Source organism: Procambarus clarkii, chromosome 35 (assembly GCF_040958095.1).
Source record: "Procambarus clarkii isolate CNS0578487 chromosome 35, FALCON_Pclarkii_2.0, whole genome shotgun sequence".
Taxonomy (NCBI): domain Eukaryota; kingdom Metazoa; phylum Arthropoda; class Malacostraca; order Decapoda; family Cambaridae; genus Procambarus; species Procambarus clarkii.
Genome location: NC_091184.1, coordinates 34809565 through 34833284, shown reverse-complemented (window position 1 = coordinate 34833284; position 23720 = coordinate 34809565). Strand labels below are relative to the sequence as shown.

The window sequence follows — 23720 nt, the reverse complement described above, 5'->3', positions numbered from 1 at the left end:
GCCTATCAATGTCTAATTATGGTATCGGGTGACCCGCACGAGTGTGGGAACTGGGCGAAGCGTTAGCCGTGATTTCAGCAGCGATGACACTGGTGTGATGCAGCGCTTTGAATGTTTATACTTATTTCACTGTCCTGACATTATTTCTGGAGCTACGTATTTCATTTTTATAGCAATGTGTTCGCAATAGAAAGTTCTATAAGAACATGGGTAGAGTTGGCCAACACAGCGTCAAATAAATTTGCGGCGAATAAAATCTTACGCGTGTTTGTACCCGTGAGCGTCAAAAGTTTTTACTTTGCTCATGTTTTTCAAGTTTATACTTGTTTCACACCGTTTTTTTCTTTTGTATAGTGTTCGGAATAAAATTCCCTACACAGACATATGCATATCAAATACAATTCCTTGGAATTCACAGCTGTAGAGATGACGGAAAACACACAACCGGAACCCGCTCTTGACACTCCAACTCACACCCGCAACACCCGCAACACCCACAAAAAAAGTTTCTCTTGTTTCGTGTATACTTACTTTAGTTTTCGTGCTACAGTTCTCATTTAGGTATCAAAATATTCCTAAGAAAATAGACTACAATACTGAAACAATCTAAGACAATTATGTGTACTTACCAAAGCAAAGACGATTGTAGTAAAATAAGTTGAGCATTTTATCTCCACTCCACCTCCTTCAGGTACTGATTCCTGAAGTTGCTCAACAGATGTTCCTAGGTGGAGTGAAGCTGGTGCGGGTGGTTATTTCTTGTCCACCCAATACACCCTTTTCCTGTGATAAGTGGTGTAACAAGGTATGACGCAAAGTGGAACATCGCATGTCTTGCACGCTATACCAGTTTCCTTCCTGATACCCGACTTTGAACACACTTCACACCTGCGACGTTTGGGGATTTTTACCAGCTCATGTTTCAATTTATAGTTCAGGCGAGTCTCTGCTATAACAACACGTCGCTGTTGTCTCTGGGTTGGCAATAAACTACTGTCTGAATCGTCGCTCTCACTATTGTTTTCAAACACTAATGTGGAATATGAATTATCTTCATCAGATTCAGCTTCAGCACTAGGTGTAGACGTGAAGAGAGGGCGCCTCACACCCGACGGGCCAGGTGTTGACGGGTCAGCAGCAGGATACACAGGACCAGTGTCATCATTTATGTCTGGAGCATGAACTAGATGTGGAGATGGTGTAGTTGTTGCAGGCCACTCTGCCTTGTCAAATTTCAATAAAGACCAAATAGCAACTTCATGGAACTGGAGCAGAGTTAGTTTCCTTCGATCATCTGTGTTGGCCTTGTACAATACATAAGCGTTGTGCAATGCCATTTGCAAGAAATAAAATGTTATTTTCTTGGTCCACTTGTGACATTTCCTGGCGAAATGGTAATACTTTACCATTTGATCAAAGTGGTCAACACCCTTCATGAACTTATTGTAGTCAACAATTGCCTGTGGTTTGTTCACCACAACCTGCTGTAGTCTTTTTTTTTTTTTTTTTTTTTTTTGAGATATATACAAGAGTTGTTACATTCTTGTACAGCCACTAGTACGCGTAGCGTTTCGGGCAAGTCCTTAATCCTATGGTCCCTGGAATACGGTCCCCTGCCGCGAAGAATCGTTTTTTCATCCAAGTACACATTTTACTGTTGCGTTAAACAGAGGCTACAGTTAAGGAATTGCGCCCAGTAAATCCTCCCCGGCCAGGATACGAACCCATGACATAGCGCTCGCGGAACGCCAGGCGAGTGTCTTACCACTACACCACGGAGACTGCTAAACTGTTACTGTTCTTACTGTTAAGTCTTACTGTTCCATCTTACTGTTCCATCTGCCCTGCGAACTCGTTTTCTTTTCTGAACTTTCTTTGTGTCTGCATTGTGTAGGTTGGTAATCATAGAGACAACTCGCTTGTCGCCCGCAACTCGCCCCCTCCTCCTCCTCAGTTTGGCTTTCAGTCTCATCCTCTGTTGAGTCATCCCCAAGGGGTCTACGGCCCCCAATTTCAAATTCTTCTTCTACATCCTCACCTGCATCACTTCGTTCATTTTCAGCTTGATCAAAGGCATCCAAGACATTGGGAATCTTGGTGGGAGTGAGCCTCATACCAGCAAACCTCCTATAGATGGCGGTAATCCTGTCTTTTCCACTTGATTCTGAGGCTCCTGTAGCCGAAACACCGCTTGGGCCTGGTGCTAGATCCATTATTGATGAATTTAGTGGGTTATAAACACACACAAACGGGTAATAATCCTTGAAAACGTGCGAGTTTGGCGGCCGAGGGGAGAGAGATCCGATCACGTAACGGATCACTGGGTCACGGCCTGTCACGTGACCCAGTAGGCCGACGTGACTTGCGGCCTACCCGAGAGAACGGGAATTTCATGGCGCGGAGTTTGAAACAAACCCCAAGTAAATCGGATTTAAACTGGATTTTTTACAAATATTTTAAACCGCACCGTAAATTTACGTCGTGATCCGACAAGAGGTTAGGGAAAACGCCCGTAATTCCAAGTCGAAAATCCAGAAAAGTGTTAACAGGCATATAGTTATTAAATGAAATTTAGTGATGTAATAGACATAATCCGGAGTTGGTAAGGACGCCGCCCGCCAGCGTAAACACAACACACCCGAATGCCCACAAACACGATACAACGCACAAAACACAACACTTCTGTCACTTTTTGGATAAACTCCTTTTATATTTATTATGTGAGAGTTATACTTGTATAAAATGATAACTATTATAGGTAAGCGCCTATTATTTAATATTAATCAATAAAAAAGAAGTCAGAAGCCACACGCCTGTCTGTACATGTCTTTTGTGTAAAAGTATTTTGGGCAGGGTGGCAGTGTGGATGGCACTGACAGGCCGCCGACGGTAACTAACCTCTACACTCTTTTCTCCCTCGCTCTGTACGTCTGTCTCCTGTCTACCTACACCAGAATTCGTTAACATGGCAGCTTTTGAAGGTAATTTGGGGCTCGGTGCCAAGGGGCGGTCCGTCTAATTACCACAAGCTACCACAAACTACACAAACTTCAGAAAGCTTCCTGGCAATACGTTAGTAATGAATAAATATGATATATTTACTCATTATAATGTTGGTGCTGAATGTACAACACGAAAAAACATAATTTTAATCTGAAAAAGTATCTTTTTATAAAGAAATTAGACGAAAATGAAAAGCTGGTGACGCCAAATCAAGTCGACGATCCAAGCTTCGGTTAGGTTAGGTTAGGTTAGGTTTGGTTAGGTTAGGTTAGGTTTGGTTAGGTTAGGTTAGGTTAGGTTAGGTTAGGTTAGGTTAGGTTAGGTCAGCCTAACTTAATATATCATATTTATTCATTACTAACATATTGCCAGGAAGCTTTCTGAAATTTGTGTAGTTTGTGGTAGCTTGTGGTAATTAGACGGACCCCCAAGGGGCAGTTTTAAAGAAAGGGGTGGGGGGATTTCTAGATTTTTAACGGGCATTGGACCGGCTTGATGGAATAACATTACTAGGGACGTGTGGTTGTATGTGTGGTATAGCGTGTGGTTGTATGTGTGGTGTAGCGTGTGGTTGTATGTGTGGTATGGCTGGTGTGTGGTATGGCTGGATTTTAAATTGCAATACTGTACTAGCAATATTTTGGAATTTAGGGCTTTGGAAGGTCGGCAGTGCCATGGGCTTATAACCCTATGGGTGAAAAGTGAATTCTGTTTTCTGACTTACATTGGGGCTTGTTGAGCTTGAATGCAGTATATGTGAAATTATCATGGAGAGACACCAGTCTCCGTGGTGTAGTGGTAAGACTACACCTGTAGTGGCCTGGCGTTCCGCGAGCGCTTTGTCATGGGTTCGTATCCTGGCCGGGGAGGATTTACTGGGCACAAATCCTTAACTGTAGCCTCTGTTTAACACAACAGTAAAATGTGTACTTGGTTGTAAAAACGATTCTTTGTGGGGATCGTATTCCAGGGACCTGCCCGAAACACTACGCGTACTAGTGACTGTACAAGAATGTAACAACTCTTGTATATTTCTCAAAAAAAAAAAAAAATATGGAAAAGCTGATGGAGCAAAGAATCCCAGAGTATGTACCGAGGTGGGTTTGGGCGTGTTGAATGAATGGATAATAGTAGCAAGTAAAAAAATAAATACAGTAGTAGATAATAGATAAGCAAGTGTGTGTTGGTGTGAATTTGAGGTCTTGAGATGTTGGGATATCTTGAGGTCATCTTGAGATGATTTCGGGGCTTATCATCCCCGCGGCCTGGTCCTCGACCAGGCCTCCTTTTTGTTACACACCCCCAGGAAGCAGCCCGTAGCATCTGTCTAACTCCCAGGTACCTATTTACTGCTAGGTAACAGGGGCATCAGGGTGAAAGAAACATTTTTCCCATTTGTGTCCATCTCCACTGGGGATAGAACCCGGAGCCTGAGGACTACGAATCGGAAGCACTGTCCACCCAGCTGTCAGGCGCCCTGACAGGATAGGAGAATAGGACCAAGATGATAGTGGGGCAAACTTAGTGAGGAAGCAGGAAATGAGTGTGAACAGCAAATGGGTTATGGAAATAGTGGCTGGGTGGAAGCAGTTTGTAAGGATGGAGTGCATGTACAGTATTTGTTTATGGTGGACAATTCATGAGATAGCACTGTATACAGGTCTTAAAAAGCAGTTGGATACTGCTTAGAGTGAGAGATGAGTGCATGTCTTTTTTTATATTTACATAGTTTGAATGATGCAATGAATGGAATATTGTAGTGGTTTTATTTTTTTTATACCTATAACCTGCTAGAACAATACAATAGTTTTGCATTTTTTCTTCTGGGCTAATGCTGCCCCCTCCTCATAAGTCTAAAACAAGATAATTAAAAGTTTTGTTACTAACCAATTACTTTGGCTTATGAAATTTATATAATATTCATTTTTCAGAAATGGGTGTACTCCCAGAAATAGCTAAGGCTGTAGAAGAGATGGATTGGACGTAAGTTTGCTGATTCTCTTGTACATTATGTAACGCTGTACTCAATAAAGTGTTTCAAATACTGTACTGGAGTAAATATAGTTGGTAAATAATAATTGAAATGGACTAGTAGTTTTATTTGCTCTTCATTGGGTATGGTATGATATGATTATGCACTGTATATTCCCTGTAAATACTATAGAGAGATTTAAAGTAAATTGTATTGCATGGAAAACTAGTATGGTTGCAATGTTAACTTTTTTTTAATGTTTTCATTTGTGAATACTTGCCCTAAACATACTTGTATTATACATACTTGTCTAAGAAATGAGCCCATGTACTGTGCAGCTGTTTAATATGATAACTTCATGGTGCACAACAAAAATTATACCCAATTTTTTTTTAATGTTGTTAAAATTGCCTCCCTGATCATGTAAATGGAAAAACAATTACAAAATCTAATTTGTCACAATGTCATCACAAGATGTTGAGCACATGTGCAGGAGTGACTCGAAGCTGATCTCTTGGGTGATTCAAGACCCGCGAGTTGCCACAGATACTTTTCTTGTGATTTTTATCGAATAATACTATTATTTATGTTTTCGTGTACACAGTAGAACATGTGTAATGTTTTAATAATGATAATAAGTGTCACTAATGTGTCCACAAAAAAGTGGTCAATATTACATGTTAAATTTTCACTAATATTTACTGTCTCACATACTCTGAAATAATGTGAGACAATGTACAATGTACTTACACCATAATACTCTCTCAGTACTTCATGAGTAAATTCATTGAAGCACTCAATACAGTAGTACACATGGTAACTTTTGCATTCTGTGCACCAGGTACATGCTGACTTTCACTAATCGTCTTTTTGCATGCTTGTAAACATGGTACAGTACTTGGGTATAAATTTTGCAAGTCTTCCTGTACCCGCTATGTAACCAAACTTGTGTAGTGTACAGTAGTCTATGCAGCTTAATCTGTCGGTAGCAATGTGTACATCTTCTGGCACAAAACTTGGAGAAGTTTAATACTGGAGTTCCCACTTGTGCAACTTTCAATGATCAGTGGGCTCTGACTCTGTCATTTTCTTCATCAATCTGCTGCAAAATAATGTTGATTTTGTAGTTGTGATGTGCATTATGCCTCGCATGCAAGTCTTGCATTTTTCAATATTAAAAAGTATTTGACAGTCTTCCAACCACTTTTGGATTTCATTTAATCTTTTTCTTTTCTCCATTTAATTCAATTATAATTTTTACTTCCCACTTCACCATAGATCTTGGTCATGTGCAAATTTGATAATGTGGTTTGTAATACTGTATTCTCATTTGTCATAGATGTATTTGACAAAAAGGGTTGGCCCCAATATGTAACCCTGCAGTACAGTGTACTCAAGATTTCTCCAGTTGAAATCATTTCTATTAAGGATGACCCTTAACTGTGTTTTAACCAATGTTTTATTCGTCCTAGTACAGTATTCTACTATTTATTGCATGTGCTTGTAATTTCCTCGCCAGTCTGTCATGTGGTACTTTATTCTGCTCATTACTTCGCTAATTTCTGAGCAGGAGGTTTCTGGTAGATCAACCGCATCTTCACTGAACTGAATGATTTTTGGTCTGATTCGCTTTTCGTCATAATTCAAGCCGAATTATAAGTTTTTGGATTTTAAATGTTTGCAAATTTTTAAGGGTAAATTATAGACTCTTCAGGTATATCTAGAACTAACACAAACATTTAATTACATTCATTAATTAATTAGTAATTTTAGAAATCATTAAGTATAAAAGATTGTAATCATCTAGGTGGACACAGGAAATGTTAGCCCAAAGCTTGCAAAATAGTAAACTCATTATCTATTGTAACATTCATTCTTAGGTTGCCAACGGATGTCCAGAATGAGGCAGTCCCACTTATTTTGGGAGGTGGGGATGTGCTCATGGCAGTTGAAACAGGCAGTGGCAAGACTGGTGCTTTCTGTCTTCCCATCCTACAAATTGTCTGGGAATCACTTAAGGATATTCAGCTTGGCAAGACTTCAAAAGTTACTAAAGAAATATGCAAGTGTCCATTGCTCTTTTGTGCCTGTTTATTGCAGTACTGTACTTGATATCTGAAAATTATTATTATAAATGCTTTTAGTATATATAAATATAAATATGCATATACTAGTACTGTACATAAATTTTAATATAAATAGTATTAATATAAATAGTATTATTATAAATGTTGTTACTCTAATATTATACTGTTATTATTCTTTTCTTTTTTCTTTTTGCAAAATAGCTCCTCTCTGGTTGATGAGCTTCTTTGACCGTGACGCAGGAATGGCTGTGACACCTGATGGCTTGCGGTGCCAGTCACGGGATCCTAAAACATGGCAGGGTGCCCGTTGCACCAAGGGTGTCACTGGCAAGGGAAAATATTACTATGAAGCCGTTGTGTCGGATGAAGGGTTGTGTCGTGTCGGGTGGGCAACTCCTCAGGTAGGCAGTATTGCTGGCACCTTTGTTCCTCCAATTTCTTTTAGCTGCTGCTGAACATTTTATAGTTCAGTAGAAATGGTAATACTGTGCTATACTGTATTCCCAGTGTGAATACCTAGTTATGACTTTTACTGGATTATATTATATATTTTTAAATGGTTTCTGTTCCATATCCAACCCATCCTGTTTAGATAGTAGTTTTTGTGACTGTGCACCATAGTACAAATTTTTGCTGTAAGGCATTGACATAATAAGCAATTAGATAGTAGAACTTTGTACTATTCACTTTATAGATAAAAAATTTAGCTAAAAAACAAACTTAAATATTTCTAGGCCTAGTATAATGAGCATATATACTATATTATGCCTTGAATAGCGGATTTGTCCTAGGAAGGTTAGGTTAGGATAGTTTGTCTTTGCAGCACAAGTAGAAAATGGTGTTCGGTTTGTGAAAATTCAATAGTATTTATCATAAATACTATTAGAAAATAGAAAACATATCAATTTCTACTTTCTAATTGTGTTGTACATCGGTATATAAGAATGAAGGTAACTGCAGAAAGCCTATTGGCCCATATGTACATGTATAATCATCCTCATCCTTCCTATAAGTACTATTAAAACAGGTGAATGGGCTGAATATCTTATTAATGCCATTACCTATCAACTTGATATTACACAAGTTACTATGGTGTAAAGAGTTTAAATTTAAATGGGGCAGTGTAGTTCTCTAGCGACTTCTTGGATCAAATCTTGTGCATATCTTCCCCAAAACATAACCTAAGGGCCAGTTTTCTGCATTAATCTTTCAAAATGGTATTCATAGAATTGCTTCAGAACTGGTACTATGGTAGGTATGATTTTGTAGTTAAGTTTTCACTAAGTAGTCATATCATAATCAACCTTATTTGCTTATATACAACTCCTTTTGTTCTAGAGATTGCATTTTTTCATGTGTATTTTCATCTTCATGTAATAATAATAATAACAATAATAATACAGTAAGCCCTTGCTTTACATAAGCAAATTTCATGAAAACAAGTTTAAGATTGTAAACTGTTACAATAGCTGCAAGCCTCTCCATACAAAACTCCCAGGGAGCATTTGCCCCAAACTCTCCATATTAACCAACAAATTCAATCCTTGAAATCAACACAACTGCCAGGAAAGTCGGCACCATATTTGAATGCATCAACTAGCACATCCATTGATGATGTACAAATATTTGATGAAGTCAGACGAATCGAGGCATAGTTGAGGGAAATGCAGCTGCACTCTGCATATCAGAAAATGACTTGTAATTACGAAGCAATAAGATGCTTATCTTAACATACTAAGAAGGTTAGGTAAGGTCGGTGTTTTCTATGAAGCGTTTTCAAGGTAAACTAAAATATTCACAATAAATTAGTATGTCACATATGCACGTATTTAATAAGTCAATATTGACTTTAAGGAAGTGTGAGAACGGGTTGGAAAATGACTTGATTTTGGTCTATTGAATATCATTTATTAAACATGGTTACATGCCAAAGAGAACACTGGTAAAGTTAAACCCAACTGTTTGACACCTCCATCCTGGAAACAGCCATTGTTTCCAAAATGGTAATGAAAGTGAGTAAATATTTTATTTTATTTTTTTGAAGGGGGGGGTTGAAGAAACAGGTATTGAAGTCCATTTGGAAAAGATAATTATGCAAGAATTTAATGCAGAAAGTTGGTAAAACAAATTAAAACATTAATTTGTGCTGAGTAAACCATTACTTGCGTATTTGTTTTAAAGTACCTACCTCATGTTAGGCGAATTTAATGCTTTCAAAACTTCAAGAAGCAAAGGCTTGCTGTAGTTTGTACTGTATTTTCACCTGCATTGGGAGATGTTATATTTTATCAATTGCCTTTATGCAATAATATTTTTTATATTCACAACCAAAACAACTTATATTTTCAGGCAGCATTAGATCTTGGAACATGTAAATCGGGATTTGGATTTGGAGGCACTGGAAAAAAGTCTAATTGTAAGCAGTTTGACGATTATGGTGAATCTTTTGGCCTCAGGGATGTCATTGGTTGCTATCTCAACCTGGATGCCATGGAGATGCATTACAGCAAAAATGGCACTGATTTAGGTAAAGCTTTCACATTACGAAGTGAATTCAAGAATGCTGTCTTCCATCCAGCTGTAGTTTTGAAGGTTGGTAGTATAGTACATGCATTATTCATGTTAGTTGTGTATTTTAAGCAGTGGTGGATAATTGGATGATGATATTAATTAATTATAGATATGGTCTAAGGCAGACTGAAATTTGCCCAGTTTTTTCTTTTTGTTGGTTTGTTATGCATTTGTCACAGTATTTGGACTTGGTGTATTTCAAAAGTGTATAGTGGTCATGTATATATATACAGTGACACCTCCAAAATTTGGATCATATTTATGATCTAGGTCATTAAGAAAATTAATACAAATAAGTAAATTTCTTATTGAATTTTCTATCAGTTTTTAACTGTTGGTTCTTTACTCAAATCTCTCTAATTTCAATAAAGTGCAAGAATAACTTCAGTGAATTTAATGATATTTGAAAGTTACAGATGATAGCAATTTACGTGATTTCCAGAATGCAGAGATGTCTTTCAATTTTGGTGCAACAGAGTTCAAGCACCCACCTAAAGCGGGATACGTAGCAGTGTCTCAGGCCAGCAAGGACTGTACTGTGAGCTCAGGTGTGAAGGGAGGTGGAGACAAGCCACAAAAGCTTCAGAACAATGCTCCACACGCTGTCATTATTGAGGTAAGAATGGTAACACGTGACTGGTCTGTATTTACTTGTCCAGTATCTGGTTTATATTGATTGCTGGATGGATGTCTAACAATATAACCTATACAGTTCGGTACAGATTCATTTTTACATCACTGTTGCTTTTAAACTAACCTGTTCATTAAATCCTGGATACATACAATATGAAAATTCAAACTAAAAGTAGTATGTTGTGCTATGTGAATTGTTAAACAGTTTAGATAGAAGTGGCAAGTTCCAAAAGCAGACCATTTTTTTTTTAATGCAAACAAAAGTTTTTATCATTTAACAGCCTTCAAGAGAACTCGCAGAACAGACCCTAAAACAGGTTCAAATGTTTCGCAAGCATCTAGATAATCCAGTGGTTCGTGACCTTCTTGTTGTTGGTGGTATACCCGTGAAGGAGCAAATAGCAGCACTCAATGCAGGTGTGGATATTGTTTGTGGTACTCCAGGACGCTTGGAAGATCTTATTAATACAGGACAACTCTCTCTCCAGTCTAGCAAATTCTTTGTGTTGGATGAGGCTGATGGACTTCTTAAACAGGTAAGTTTGATTTTATCCAAGGAAAAGTACTTTTTATATTTTGGTAGTAAATATGTAGGAATACCTGATATAAATTCAAGTACTGTATCATCAGCTTGCCTTATGAATTAGAAAAAAACTAAGAACTCTTGACTACCTGATTTCTTGTATTAAGTCAACTACTCGTGGAACATTTACACATTTCCTTAATGTGCATCTTTGGCTATCAGTAAATGGGCACTTGAGAGTTGGGCAACTTTTATAGATTTCATCCTGGAAAGGTTGGTCATATTTTTTAAATGACTTTAAATATACAGCTGATTTATTTATAAGGTAACTTGATGCATTACTGTATTTTGTTGACTTTCATTTATTGCATTAAATTTCTTGCCATATTTTGTTTCATGTAATTACTTTATCTTGTATACAAGTGTACTGGTATTGCAGGGGCATGAGTGTCTCATCAATAACATCTACAACTCCATACCCAAAATCACATCTGAAGGCAAGAGACTCCAGATGGTGGTCTGTTCTGCCACCCTACATTCCTTTGAAGTGAAGCGCATGGCAGTAAGTTTCTGAACCCTTATTTGGTAACACTTGTTTGCTAAGGAAAATTGTGCCTTCTCAACGGTGCAATGTCTTAAGACTAAGGATTATGAATTATCTTAGATTATGGTATACTATATAATAATCAAGTGAAAATTAACAAAGTGAAGCATGACTAGTGTGTTCCAAGCATATATGGAGTGGAAAGAATGTTGTCTAATGTATCAATTAGTTTCCATAAAGAATATTTTGTACAAGGGTTAAATTTTATTAATGGTTAGGTATACATATTTTATATATATAATATGACATTGTGTCTTTAATACTTCAAAGTTACTTAATGCTCTCTTTTTCAATGTGGAAATACTGTAGATTGAATCATAAGTGCATGTTAGGAATTTGTGTATCAGACTTTATGAATGTAATTGCAGAAGTGGTGAAGGTGAGAGATTCAGTAGTTTAAAGCTTTACTATTCATGTTGGAAGGCTGCTGAAAATGTGTTACCTGAAAGAAATAGAAGAAAAGATAATATCATAGTAAATATAGTACAATATTTAGTATGTTGCTTTTACTATAGGCACGGTTTACATTCCACCAGTCAATTTCCTTCCCTCAGTTCTGTCTTTGCTCAATCTTATTTCCATGAAACTTTTTTCCAATTACACGCATCAAATATTTAAACGACAGATTCTAGTACTGTACTTCCTACATCACACACTCGTCATCCTTTCTACTACAGTTTGCTTCAGTTTACTCATTTTCAAGTCTTCTACTATCCACAGTAAAGCTTTCAGCTGCACAATATCTCAGCCCTCGCACACTGCTACAACTCCATATGTTTCACCCAAGTACTCACCTAATTGTACTCACCTAATTGTGCTTGTGGGGGTTGAGCTTTGGCTCTTTGGTCCCGCCTCTCAACTGTCAATCAACTGGTGTACAGATTCCTGAGCCTACTGGGCTCTATCATATCAACATTTCATATGTGTACGTCAACGTATACATACATGCGTATATATACCTCATATTAAAATACTGATAAACGAATGACCATGAACAAATTAATTTATAATTGTAGCATTATATATAATTTTAATAGACTAATTATGTGTTTATACATTTGAATGGTCCAGACAGGTGGCCAGCCTTGGACATGTACACTTCTGGTAGGCACAATGACCTCATGTTAGACCCTTGATAGATTATGTGAGAGAGAGAGAGAGAGCTGGGGCAGGGAGGTGCGTGCCCCAGGGAGATAATCCATGCCCATGCCCCGCCTCGAGGTCAGTTCTCGAGTCACACCAAGAATAACAATCGAGCAAGTTGTCCTGACCAGGATGTGGCATATTAGGGAGGGTTGAGGAATAGGAAGCCTGTCTGATAGGGCTCTTGGCAAGCAGCTCTCCCTCAGTCTACCTATCTATATGGAAGAAATGTATCTAGGCCCTCCTCCCCCCTGCCTATTCTCTCTCCCCCACCTTCCTTCATTTCCTCCCTCCTTCCCTCCCCCTCACTGGTGAGAGAGTAGGAGTGTGAGAGTGGTTAGAGAACTCGTAGTTCTCACGCTCGTGAAATTGTCTGCGACCCTGGAGGAGTAGAGCGGAGGGGGGGGGTGAAAGTAGGTGACGATGGAGGAGTAGTGGGGAGCATTATATGCAGTGAACGTAGGTGTCTATGGAAGAGTACATCATAGAGGAGGGTGAAAAGAAGGTGACGATGGAGGAGGAGAAGGGAGGGGGTGTGAAGGTAGGTGATGATGGAGGAGTAGAGGGGAGGAGGGGGGCAAAGGTAGGTGTCTATGGAAGAGTACATCATAGAGGGGGGTGAAGGTAGGTGGCAATGGAGTAGAGCAAAAGGGGTGGGGGTTGAAAGTAATCCTGAGTTTAATTTTTTAGTTATATATAGTGACACCTCGGCTTACGAATGAATATTTATGAACTTTTCGGGTTACGAGCCTAATTTCTTCGAAAAATTTGAATTGGGTTACAAACTTTGCCTCGGGAAAGGAGTTTGTTGATATACGTATGGGCTGACCTAGCGCGTGGTGGCATGGTGATCGCGCCTCAGTTTACCAGTGTCTCCTGCCTAGTAAGTATCGCGCCTGAATTCTTTGTAAAGCATTACATTTGTTTTGGGATTTTTGGCTATTTGAACATAAAATTTGTTATGATATATCTTGCCATGAGTCCCAAGAAAGCCAGTGGTAAGGTTCAAGCCAAGAAAACACATGTGAGAATGACCATAGAGGAAAAACAAGAGAGCATTCATAAACATCAAAATGGTGCACAGGTTGTTGAACTAGCTAGGCAGTACAACAAATCTATGTCAACAATATGCACTATACTTGCTAAGAAAAAGGACATTATGAGCGTTAAAGTGGCAAAAGGCATATCAATAATCTCGAAACAAAGAACACAAACACTTGAGGATGTTAAAAAGTTTTTATTAATTTGGATACACAACAAGGAGTTAGCAGGTGATAGCATTTCAGAGGCCATCATTTGTGAGAAACCAAGGCATTTGCATGAAGACCTTTTAAAGAAAACCCCTGGAACGAGGGGGGGGGAGGAAAAGATGAATCAAGTTTGAAAATGTGAAAAGTTTGTGTGACAATAGAGCCTCGTGGAAAACTTTTGCTGTGGTCATTACCTGGTGGAATGCACCCAGGATGGAGTATTAGGGCTATACATCTTTTAAATCATAAAAGTAATAAACATTTCCCATCAACCTTACAAACAATATTAACCTATTTTCATGTATTTCCCCCATGTGCATTTTAACAAAGTTGCTAAATTGCCTTTATCATTCTGTAAAATTTCAATTACAGTACTGTATGTATAATTTTGTTAGTATAAATGGACTGAATATTCTGAAATTGCTATTAATTTTACAATTTCAGATTCAAAGGTGGTCTGGACACCCAATTTGGTCAGACAGGTGAAGAGAGCATTTAGGATAGTTCGAAGAGATGAAGATGGTCGCAATTGTGTTCGAAGAGGCAAACGCCCCCCTTTGCTCCTGACATTATGTTCAACCATTGACCTCTGCACACCTAACACAAGGTAGGTTGAAAACTCCTCCTTCATGTCATTGGTACATTAGCCAGAAACTCAGGGCTCATGTAGGAATATCCCTAAAAAAAAAAAAAAGTGGCCCCAACAATGCATCCTCCAAGTCTGGAGGATGAGCAGGAGCATTGTCGAGAAGCAGGACCTTGAGTGTCAAACTTTTCTCTTGCAGATATTTTTTGATGGCAGGGCAAACCACTCCACATCACAGTTTTTCTGCACGTTATATATTTTTTAAAACTCTTGGATTTTCGGAATGATACACGAGCAAGGGTTTAATTTTCAAATCACCACACAGCACAAGAGTTAGCCTATCCTGACACAAGTTAGCCCAAGTTAGCTTGTGTCCGGGCAGTGACGTCTCCTCTTGGGTAATGTATGTCCTCTTCGGCAATTTTTTCCAGAATAGCCATGTCTCCTCACAATTAAACACTTGTTGTGGAATATATCCATCAATACAGTATCTACAAAATCTTTAAAATCACGAACAAATCTTTCAGCCCCTACTTTGTCTGAGCTGGCCCCCTCACCATGCCTCACAACACTATGAATACAACGTCTTTTTTCAAAATTTCTCAAACCATCCCCTACTCACCTTAAACTCTTTCGTATCTGCAAAACTCGTTCTAGGGGTTTTCTTTATAAGATCTTGCATGAAGATTTCATTGTTGACCAAACCACACACTGGAAATTGAATAGACGACGACATTTCGATCCGTCCTGGACCATTATAAAGTCGATTGTGATGAGATGAGGGAAGCAAGAGCATTAAGTAGGCAAGAGAGAGAGGTGCGGAGATGGCAAGTATGTACGTATGTACATGAATAAAACATGTACATACTTATACATAACGTGTGTAAATAGTGTAATAAACACAATAACAGTATTTTGGGAGGAGGAATGTTGGCGAGTAATGTGTTGGAGGAGGGAGGGAGGACTGGCAGGGTGTGGCAGCTCACTCATGTTTTTTGGGCTCACCATACCAACATAGTGGATCGTTATGGTGAATACATACGTAGATGGGTATATACAATGTGTGTATATAGTGTAATAACAGCAAAAACACTGTTTGATTGTAGAATATGTCGCATATATGAGGCCCATAATTTTGAGCATAGCAATGTTCTATACTTTGAATTATATAAATTCCACAAATTACACACTTTTAAATAATATTACAGCAAAAAAAAGAAGAAATGAATGAGAAACTTCAAAATAATTGCGCAACATTTTATTCGCAGCAACTGCCGTCGCACGGGGTGACAGGGCCGACAGACCCCCATCACTCCAACGCTCAGCGCCCATAATTTGCTCAACTTCCCAGCTCCATTGCAGCTAAAGTAAGTCACATACAATATTTTTTGTTTAGTTTCCCCGTGATCAGACTCTGCATTTTAACAATATAAGAAGAGAAAAAAAATTTTTGGAAAGAATTTATTTCTTGTGCACCAGGGTGTTATTTGGAGACAGAGCAGTTCAGTGGTTAAGTACTAAATTTTTTTTTCTCCCACACACGCACCCCCCTAGGAAGCAGCCTGTAACAGCTAACTCCCAGATACCTATTTACTGTTAGGTAACAGGGGTCATCCCCTTTTGTACAAAGAATCTGCTAAAGCTTTTAGGGCTAATCTTTGACACTCGTTTGTCTTTGTCGCCCCATATTTTTTACGTCCGAGTTGAATGCTCTAAGGCCCTTAACTAACTTTAGGTCATGTCCCATACTTCTTGGGGAGCTAATCGACACTGCTCCTCTCTTTACATTCCTCTCTCGTTCTGTCTAAACTCGATTATGGCCCTGTTTACTCGTCTGCTTCTCCTTCTACCCTTCACCATCTGGACACACTGCATCATACTGGGTTACGGCTCAGCTCTGGTACCTTTCCTTCGACACCTACCCTAAGCCTGTATGTTGAAACTGGCGTCCTGTTTCTACAGGATCGCCACGATCGCTACTGTCTTCTCCACCTTGCACGGTCCTTACAGCACCCTCACTCTTGCTTATGTCATGCCTTGACCTTTACCCATCCTGTGGTTCCTGTTCCCCTTCACCACCTATCTCTTTCTGTACGGTTGTCTCTCTTACAAAATGCTCTTTCAGTTTGCGTTACCAATATTTCCCCTCGTGTCATTCCGTCTTTGCCCCTATGGAGGGGTCCCCGTTCCTAAATTCTGTAAGCATTGACCCACATGACTAAAACTTTTACCCCTCCTACAGTTCTAAATCACCTTTTCCTTGAACACTTTTCTTCACACTTGCACTCTATTTCCGTCTTCACCAATGGGTCTTAAGTCTGCAGACGATGTAGGCTACTCTGTTGTTTTTCCTGACTGCACCTTTGTGTCTCCTGCCTCCGGAGACTAGCATCTTCATGGCAGAACTTTATGCTATTCTCTATGCTCTTCATCAACTCTTTTCTCGCTGTCAATCCTCCTCTGTGTTTGTAGTTGACACTTGCAGTGCCCTCATGGCTCTAGAATCCTTTAATCCAGTCCATCCTTTGGTAGTTGAAATTCAACATTGGCTGTTTCTTATCTCCAGTAGATTTAAGACAGTGGAATTTCGCTGGATTCCCACCCATATTGGCGCGTTCTTAAATGAGCGTGCGGACACTGCCGCTAAGGAAGCTATCCGCACCTGTCCCATCTCCTGTAAAGGTATTCCTTATTATGACTTTTACCCAGTTATTCATTTCCCCATTCTTGCCCGTTGTCAGGGTTGTTGGTCTTCTGTTACTAGTAACAAACTGCGTGCTCTTAAGAGTAGTGTGTTCCCGTGGCCTTCCTCCTACCACCGTAACCGGTGGTGGGAAACGGCTCTGGCGAGGTTGTATATCGGTCATACACGTTTAACTCACGGGCACTTAATGGAGCGCTGCCCTGCTTCTTATTGTCCAAACCGTTGTCTCTACACGTCCTGACTTCCAGGACTTACGTGTCTTGCTTCCCGACCATCCCTCACTGTCAATTGTCCCTCGATAAAATTCTTGGTAAATTCAATACCTTTGATATTGTTCGTCGTATGCATTTTTGTTCTTGTATTGGCGACGTTAGTGATATTTAGTGCACTATGATTATCCCATACATTTGATGGTTTGATAATTACTGTACTGTACAGTACTTTGGTTTGGAATGTATCAAATAAAGTTGTTTCATGTATTCAAATGTGTGAGAAAATCCACTGGGGCTGTGAGATGAAGCGAACCTGTAACAAAGGCATTGCCAGTTGCATACTCTACCACCACTGATGGTAAAAGTCTTACAACTGGATATCTTGTGTGACGGGTTATGGTATCACAGCTATACTGAACCAAGATGGTATGGCTCTCCCTCACATAAATGAAAGAAATGCTGCTATTGGCCTTGCAGTGTGTAAGTTGCAGGTGGAAACAAATGAAAATTATCAAATAAATAATTAAACAATTTACTGAAATAGTAATGAACAAAAATAACACATGACAATACTTGACTATCATGTAATGCAAAGGTGAACAAGTTAGTATGACCTTAAATGCAAAAAATAAACTATAAGCAATGAATAAAAGTATGAAGATATACTGGTGTTCTGAAGACAGCTACCATACCACCATGGCATCAGTCACACGACGTTGGCTGGAAGCGGACGACGGGTTAGAGACACGAAGGTCATCCTAGAGCACTAAGGGAGAGATTGCCTCTCCAGGGAGGCAGCGCTCTTTATATAGTCCGGCGGTGGTGACTCGTCCAGTGTCAACACGAGGTGGACATCTGGTCAACTAGCAAACTGCTCGTTGTGGCTGGCGGTGCCTTTGTGTTGAGCTGTACCACTGTCAGTTGAAGGCGGCTAACTGCTTGCTTGTGGGGACAAACTGCCAGTTAGCAGTGGCGCCGGGCTTGCCTCTGAGTCGTACCAGGCCGTGCCAGGCCCTGTGGGGTATGGAGAGGTGGCAGGACTGATGACTCTTCTGGGCTGGTGTAGATGTATAATACTTCCAGTGCAGAGGCATTGAAGGTGAAGGGAAAAGGCAGTTCCACTGCTATGCAGGGGATTCACGTGACACTTGTGAAGCCACAGAAAGTCTGGAGGCCCTACTGAAGCCAGTCCAAGTATTAAATAAAACCCCTGAAGTACGCCGGTGAAGGATGAAGCAAGACCGTATGCCCCAACTTCAGGCACACACAGTAAATCACGTTTTGGTCCCGCCTCTCAACTGTGTATTTGAAGTTGGGGCGTATGGTGTTGAACTGCTTCAGCCTTCACCCGAGTGCTTGTAGGTCTTACGTAAGACGTTGACTCAAGGAGGGGCCTCAAAACTTGCTGTGATTTATGGGGAAATCCGGTTGTAAGACTTTTACAAAGTCAGTAATATACTGCGGTAGAGTATGCAGCTGCCAGTGCCTTGGGCAAGGGTTTACGTCGCCTCACAGCTCCAGTGGATTTTCTGCTTGGTGTATATCAGGTTGTGATTTTGTGTGTGTACCGTATTGTTATGATCGCCGTCTGATAAGTCCTTTCTGGCCTCGAGTCATTTTTACCCACCTAGAAAGATTGCAGATGGCCAAAGCAGTTATTTAAGTTAAGAAGGGACAAGTCTTAAACAGAATTTTGCATAATATTTGACTGTAAAGGGGTAAATTGAGGTAGATTGAAAAACAAAATGGTGAACCGGGCAGGCGGTACTCACAATTAGGCGAGTACACTCAGGAACTTTTAAAGTGCAACCAAACATGCTTTAGGCTCTCACAACAAGAGGTGAGTGGTGGTGGCTCAGGTGCTCAGCCAATCAGAGCACCTAAGGAGGGAGGGCAGGAGTGAGAGGGGGGGTGGTATGTGGAAGTTTGGTGACAGTTGTGTGTAGTTTGTTCATCTTCATTGTAAGTTTCATGGCTTGGTGTGCATTTCCCTAGTAAATTTAATTAGGGAAAAATTCAGGTGTTTGATTTTTTAAATCAACTTTTTAAATGTTGAGTTGTTAAAGCCTCAAAGTGCATGGAGTTGGTTTGGGAGTATGGCATCCTCATGCTGTTGCGTGCTCGCGTGAGGTAGCAAAGGTGATGTAAAGTTGTGGGGTGTACATGCTTGGGACGTCCTCTCTCGGGATGGCTGGTGTTAGACCCGCGTGTTTGTCGGTTGTTGAAAAGCCGTCATCCTTTGCTGTTGTGGTATTGATTTTACATTGTTCATCTTGTAATTAATACTGTAGTGCGATATCTAGGGCTACCATTTGTAGGTTTAAAATGTCTAATACAAACAGTTGTCCAATGAGTTTTAATAGGAAATATCATCCACCAAGCACCATTGTACAATTATATTAATTGATAGTATATGGATTGTGGAGAACTGCTTAGAATGATCTTTAACACTTGGCTATATTGGTCATGTCAAATACCTGCACGGTGAATGCTCAAAGACCCTTTCTTTATTCAGTGTTGTCACATACCTCATGGGGGTATGGATAGGCAAACACTCATTCGGTTAAACTTCCCTTGTAGTACTTTCAGAGCTCAGTAATTTGGAATCTGGTTAGCACTTTCCAAATAAATTGACCTTTAAAGTGAATTCCTATTTAGGTTTAAAACATTATACCGAATGAGAAACTCGGATTATATAGCCGAACACCAGAAATGTTGTTATTCAATTTGGTTGCCTAAAGCACATTCAAGGACTACACATTACATGGCATTCCAGGATTCCTCTATACCTTGCCTTATGCTGTAAACATTGCCACAACCCTGTGTTATATTGATTTAAATGGCCACAGGGAGGCATACAACACTGCAGATTATGATGTCATTAGTTATCCACTGTGCTGACAAGTGGGCTGACTGATGTTCGTTGACTCCTGTATCGTGCTTCAATTTAATCGCCAGGAGATCACCCTCTCACTAGACTCGTCTGTAGGAAGTACAGTATAGTATCTCAAATTACCTTGGATCATAAATAGCATAAGACTTGGGGGTAGGAGAGGGTTGCAGTGTTTGTCATGGCTCTCAGTTGTTCCTGGTATTAGGCAATTTAGTTCTGGAATCATTTTTGTTGGCCAATGTTAAACTTTTTCGAAAGTAGATGTTTTTCTGAAAGGGAAGGGGGGGGGGAACCTCTATGCTTGGATACAGTTATCTAAGTGAATACTTAGATTTATACAGTAGAATAACTACCTTCTTTTCCTTAGTCAAAAAGGTTGCTTGTTTGTTTCTAGGGACTTGTATTTTCTTTTATTTTTAACTGCAGCAACTTTCAGTGAATGATAGATTCTTACTGAAAGGACCTTTACTTCATTGTTGTTGCTTTATGGTCTTCTCATTGTGTACAGGGATTCCGCGAAGCTTTTGGGGTTAGTCTTTGACACTCGTTTGTCTCGGTCAGCCCATATCTCTTGCCTCCGAGTTGAATGCTCTAAGGCCCTTAACCTCCTTAAGGTTTTGTCCCATACTTCTTGGGGAGCGGATAGGCGCACGCTCCTCTATTTGCACTCCTCTCTCGTCCTGTCTAAACTCGATTATGGTTGCCCTGCATACTCTTCTGCTTCTCCTTCTACTCTTCGCCGTCTTGATGCTCTGCACCATACTGGGTTGCGTCTCGGCTCTGGTGCCTTTCGTTCGACTCCCGCCCTTAGTTTGTACGTTGACACTGGCTTTCTCTTCAGGACTGCCGTGATCGCTACTGTCTTCGCCATCTTGCGTGGTCCTTCCAACATCCTTCCTCTCGCCTCTGTCGTGCATTGACTTTTCCTCCTCCTGTGGTTCCTGTTCCTCTTCATTGTCTCCCACTTTCTGTCCAGTTATCTCGCTTACAGGATTCTCTTTCTGTTCATATTTCTAATGTTTCTCCTCGTATTGTTCCTTCATTACCTCCGTGGAGAGTCCCCCTTCCCAAGTTTTGTACGTCCTTGACTTGTATTACTAAAGCCTTTACCCCTCCTACAATTCTGAAAAGCCTCTTCCTTGAGCACTTTTCTTCGCACTCCCACTCTATTTCCATCTTCCCTGATGGGTCTAAGTCTGCGGATGGTGTGGGCTACTCTGTTGTTTTTCCTGACCGTACTTACACGTGTCGCCTCCCTTCGGAGGGTAGCGTCTTTACGGCAGAACTTTATGCTATTCTCTATGCTCTTTGTCTCTTGCTTTCTTATTCTCATTCCTCCTTTGTGGTTGTAGTTGATTCTCGTAGTGCCCTCATGGCTCTAGGGTCCTTTAATCCTGTCCATCCGGTGGTCATTGAGATTCAACATTGGCTGTTTCTTATTTCTAGTAAATTTAAATCAGTAGAGTTTTGCTGGGTTCCCAGCCATATTGGTGTTTCAATGAGCGTGCGGATGCTGCCGCTAAGGAAGGTATCCGTTCTTGTCCCATCTCCCATAAAGGTATTCCTTATTCCGACTTTGATCCCTTTATTCATTCTTCCCCGTTGGCAGGGTTGTTGGTCCTCTGTGGTTGGTAACAAGCTGCGTACTCTCAAACTTAGTGTGTCCCCGTGGCCTTCCTCCTACCACCGTAACCGGCGGTGGGACAGTGCTTTGGCACGGCTGTGGGTTGGTCATACCCGCTTAACCCACGGTCACTTAATGGAGCGCCTCCCTGCTCCTTATTGTCCGAATTGCGTTGTCCCTCTTACAGTTGTGCATATCCTTGTTGAATGTCCTGACTTCCAGGACGAGCGTGTCTTGCTTTCCGACCGTCCCTCGATAGAATTCTAGGTGAATCGGATACTTTTGATATCGTTTGCCTTATGCGTTTTTGTTCTCATATTGGCATTCTTGGTGATATTTAGCACTTTGATGGTGCTACATGGCCTTCCCGGTTTGGTGCCTTCTTTTGGTAATTACTTTACCTTCATTGTAGTTTCATTTTAATGTGGTAGTTGTGATATGGATTGTTCTGGCTCATGTGCAAGGTCTTTGATTTTTTTCTGTTTTATATTAAGAAATTGCCAGTCTTGTTACTATTTGTAGAGTTAGAGATCTGCATTAAGGCCTCAATATTATATTCTTTTTAACATGTTATCAGCAATTTTTGTGGTCGGTAATATTTAGATTAATGTCAGTGATGTATATGACAAGGGTTAAGACCCTTTGTGGTATGACAGCATTTTTCCCCAGTCATTTCTTTAACAAATGAAAGGGTCCTCGTAACCATTCTTTTGTCCTTTCTACCATATACCTGTTTGTTGCTTCTTGGTCTTTCATTTGGTACTTTGGCTATTAAAACAATGGCCTTTGGTAATGTTGCAATTACCATTTCTAAAAAAAAAATGAGCAGGTTCATTAGGCAGGGTTTGTTTTTAGCAAACAAAGTTTTACAAACAAAATTCCATTCCTTCAGGACCTTGCAGATGTTAGGTCAAACTAATTGACAGCAATCTGTTTTGCCCTTTCAAACAATGATGGTTTTAATCTAGGTAAAATATTTCAGAATATCTTTAGTTTGGCAGACAAATCATAAGAGCTTTGATTAAATTAAAGTTACCAAAGACTGAAAACCATGTTGTATAGATGCTTCAGTGTCACTTTTTTTGTTTTGTAAATTTAACAATGTTCTTTAGTTAATTCAATCATAATTTGTACAAAGCTTAGGTGTTGCATAGCTTTACTTTCAAATATGAAAACTAAAATATTGACTAAATTTAAAGTTTCTTCCACTTTAATATTTCAGACTAATTTGCAATATTTGTTAGTTTATGTAAATTGAATAGGTAGTCCACTTATACATCTTTTCAATGCATTTTGCATGCACTTATGTAACAAGTTACAAATAGGTGTAAATTTTACCAAGTATTTATTTTCAAAGAAAAAATTTCAGATGTTTAAACATTACATCAATAGTAGTAAACAATAATTTCCAGCATAATTTCAGGATAAGGTATATAAAGTAGTTTCATTAAAATTGTTTTATTTAATAAGTTTTACATATAGTATTTATAATACATCTAATATTTATTACCATTTCAGGTTGTGGGACAGATGCTCCTAGATGAACAGAAGATCAAAGACAACTCCAGAGACAATCACCTGTAAAAGAAAAATAAACATTAAACAGGGACACTACTTTCATTATCCCCAATGCCTAATAATAAGCCCCAAAAATCCTAACATCCTATCTTTTAAGATAGGCTCAGCAAGGCCTATCCCTTACTCTGGTTTCAGTGCAGAGCTTGTTCCCTGAATGGGTGCATTACATCCACCACTTTAGTGCCATCAACACATTGTACATATGCTTTAAGAGAGCACTGTACAATGCATGCCAGGCACTAAAGTTTTAGATGCATCCACCCATTCAGCAAACAAGCCCTGTGAGAATTAACAATGTAACCATTGTTAAGGGTCCCTAAACCTATGCAAATCTAGT

At 39.7% G+C, this 23720-nt stretch overlaps 1 protein-coding gene across 2 annotated transcripts; it reads left to right on the top strand.

Moving 5' to 3' along the window:
• Window positions 1-2785: 2785 nt before the first annotated feature.
• On the top strand, window positions 2786-23414 carry LOC123745489 (ATP-dependent RNA helicase Ddx1-like). 2 transcript variants are annotated; one of them, XM_069336304.1, is made up of 11 exons: window positions 2786-2981; window positions 4935-4986; window positions 6856-7037; window positions 7264-7463; window positions 9412-9654; window positions 10076-10249; window positions 10548-10802; window positions 11229-11351; window positions 14231-14393; window positions 15641-15739; window positions 23324-23414. In XM_069336304.1, the coding sequence occupies exons 1-9, from the start codon at window positions 2966-2968 to the stop codon at window positions 14270-14272; spliced, it is 1287 nt and encodes a 428-aa protein (XP_069192405.1). In that variant the 5' UTR covers window positions 2786-2965; the 3' UTR covers window positions 14273-14393; window positions 15641-15739; window positions 23324-23414. The 2 variants fall into 2 exon arrangements, with proteins under 2 accessions (XP_069192405.1, XP_069192406.1); XM_069336305.1 differs by lacking the exon at window positions 15641-15739.
• Window positions 23415-23720: the final 306 nt, after the last annotated feature.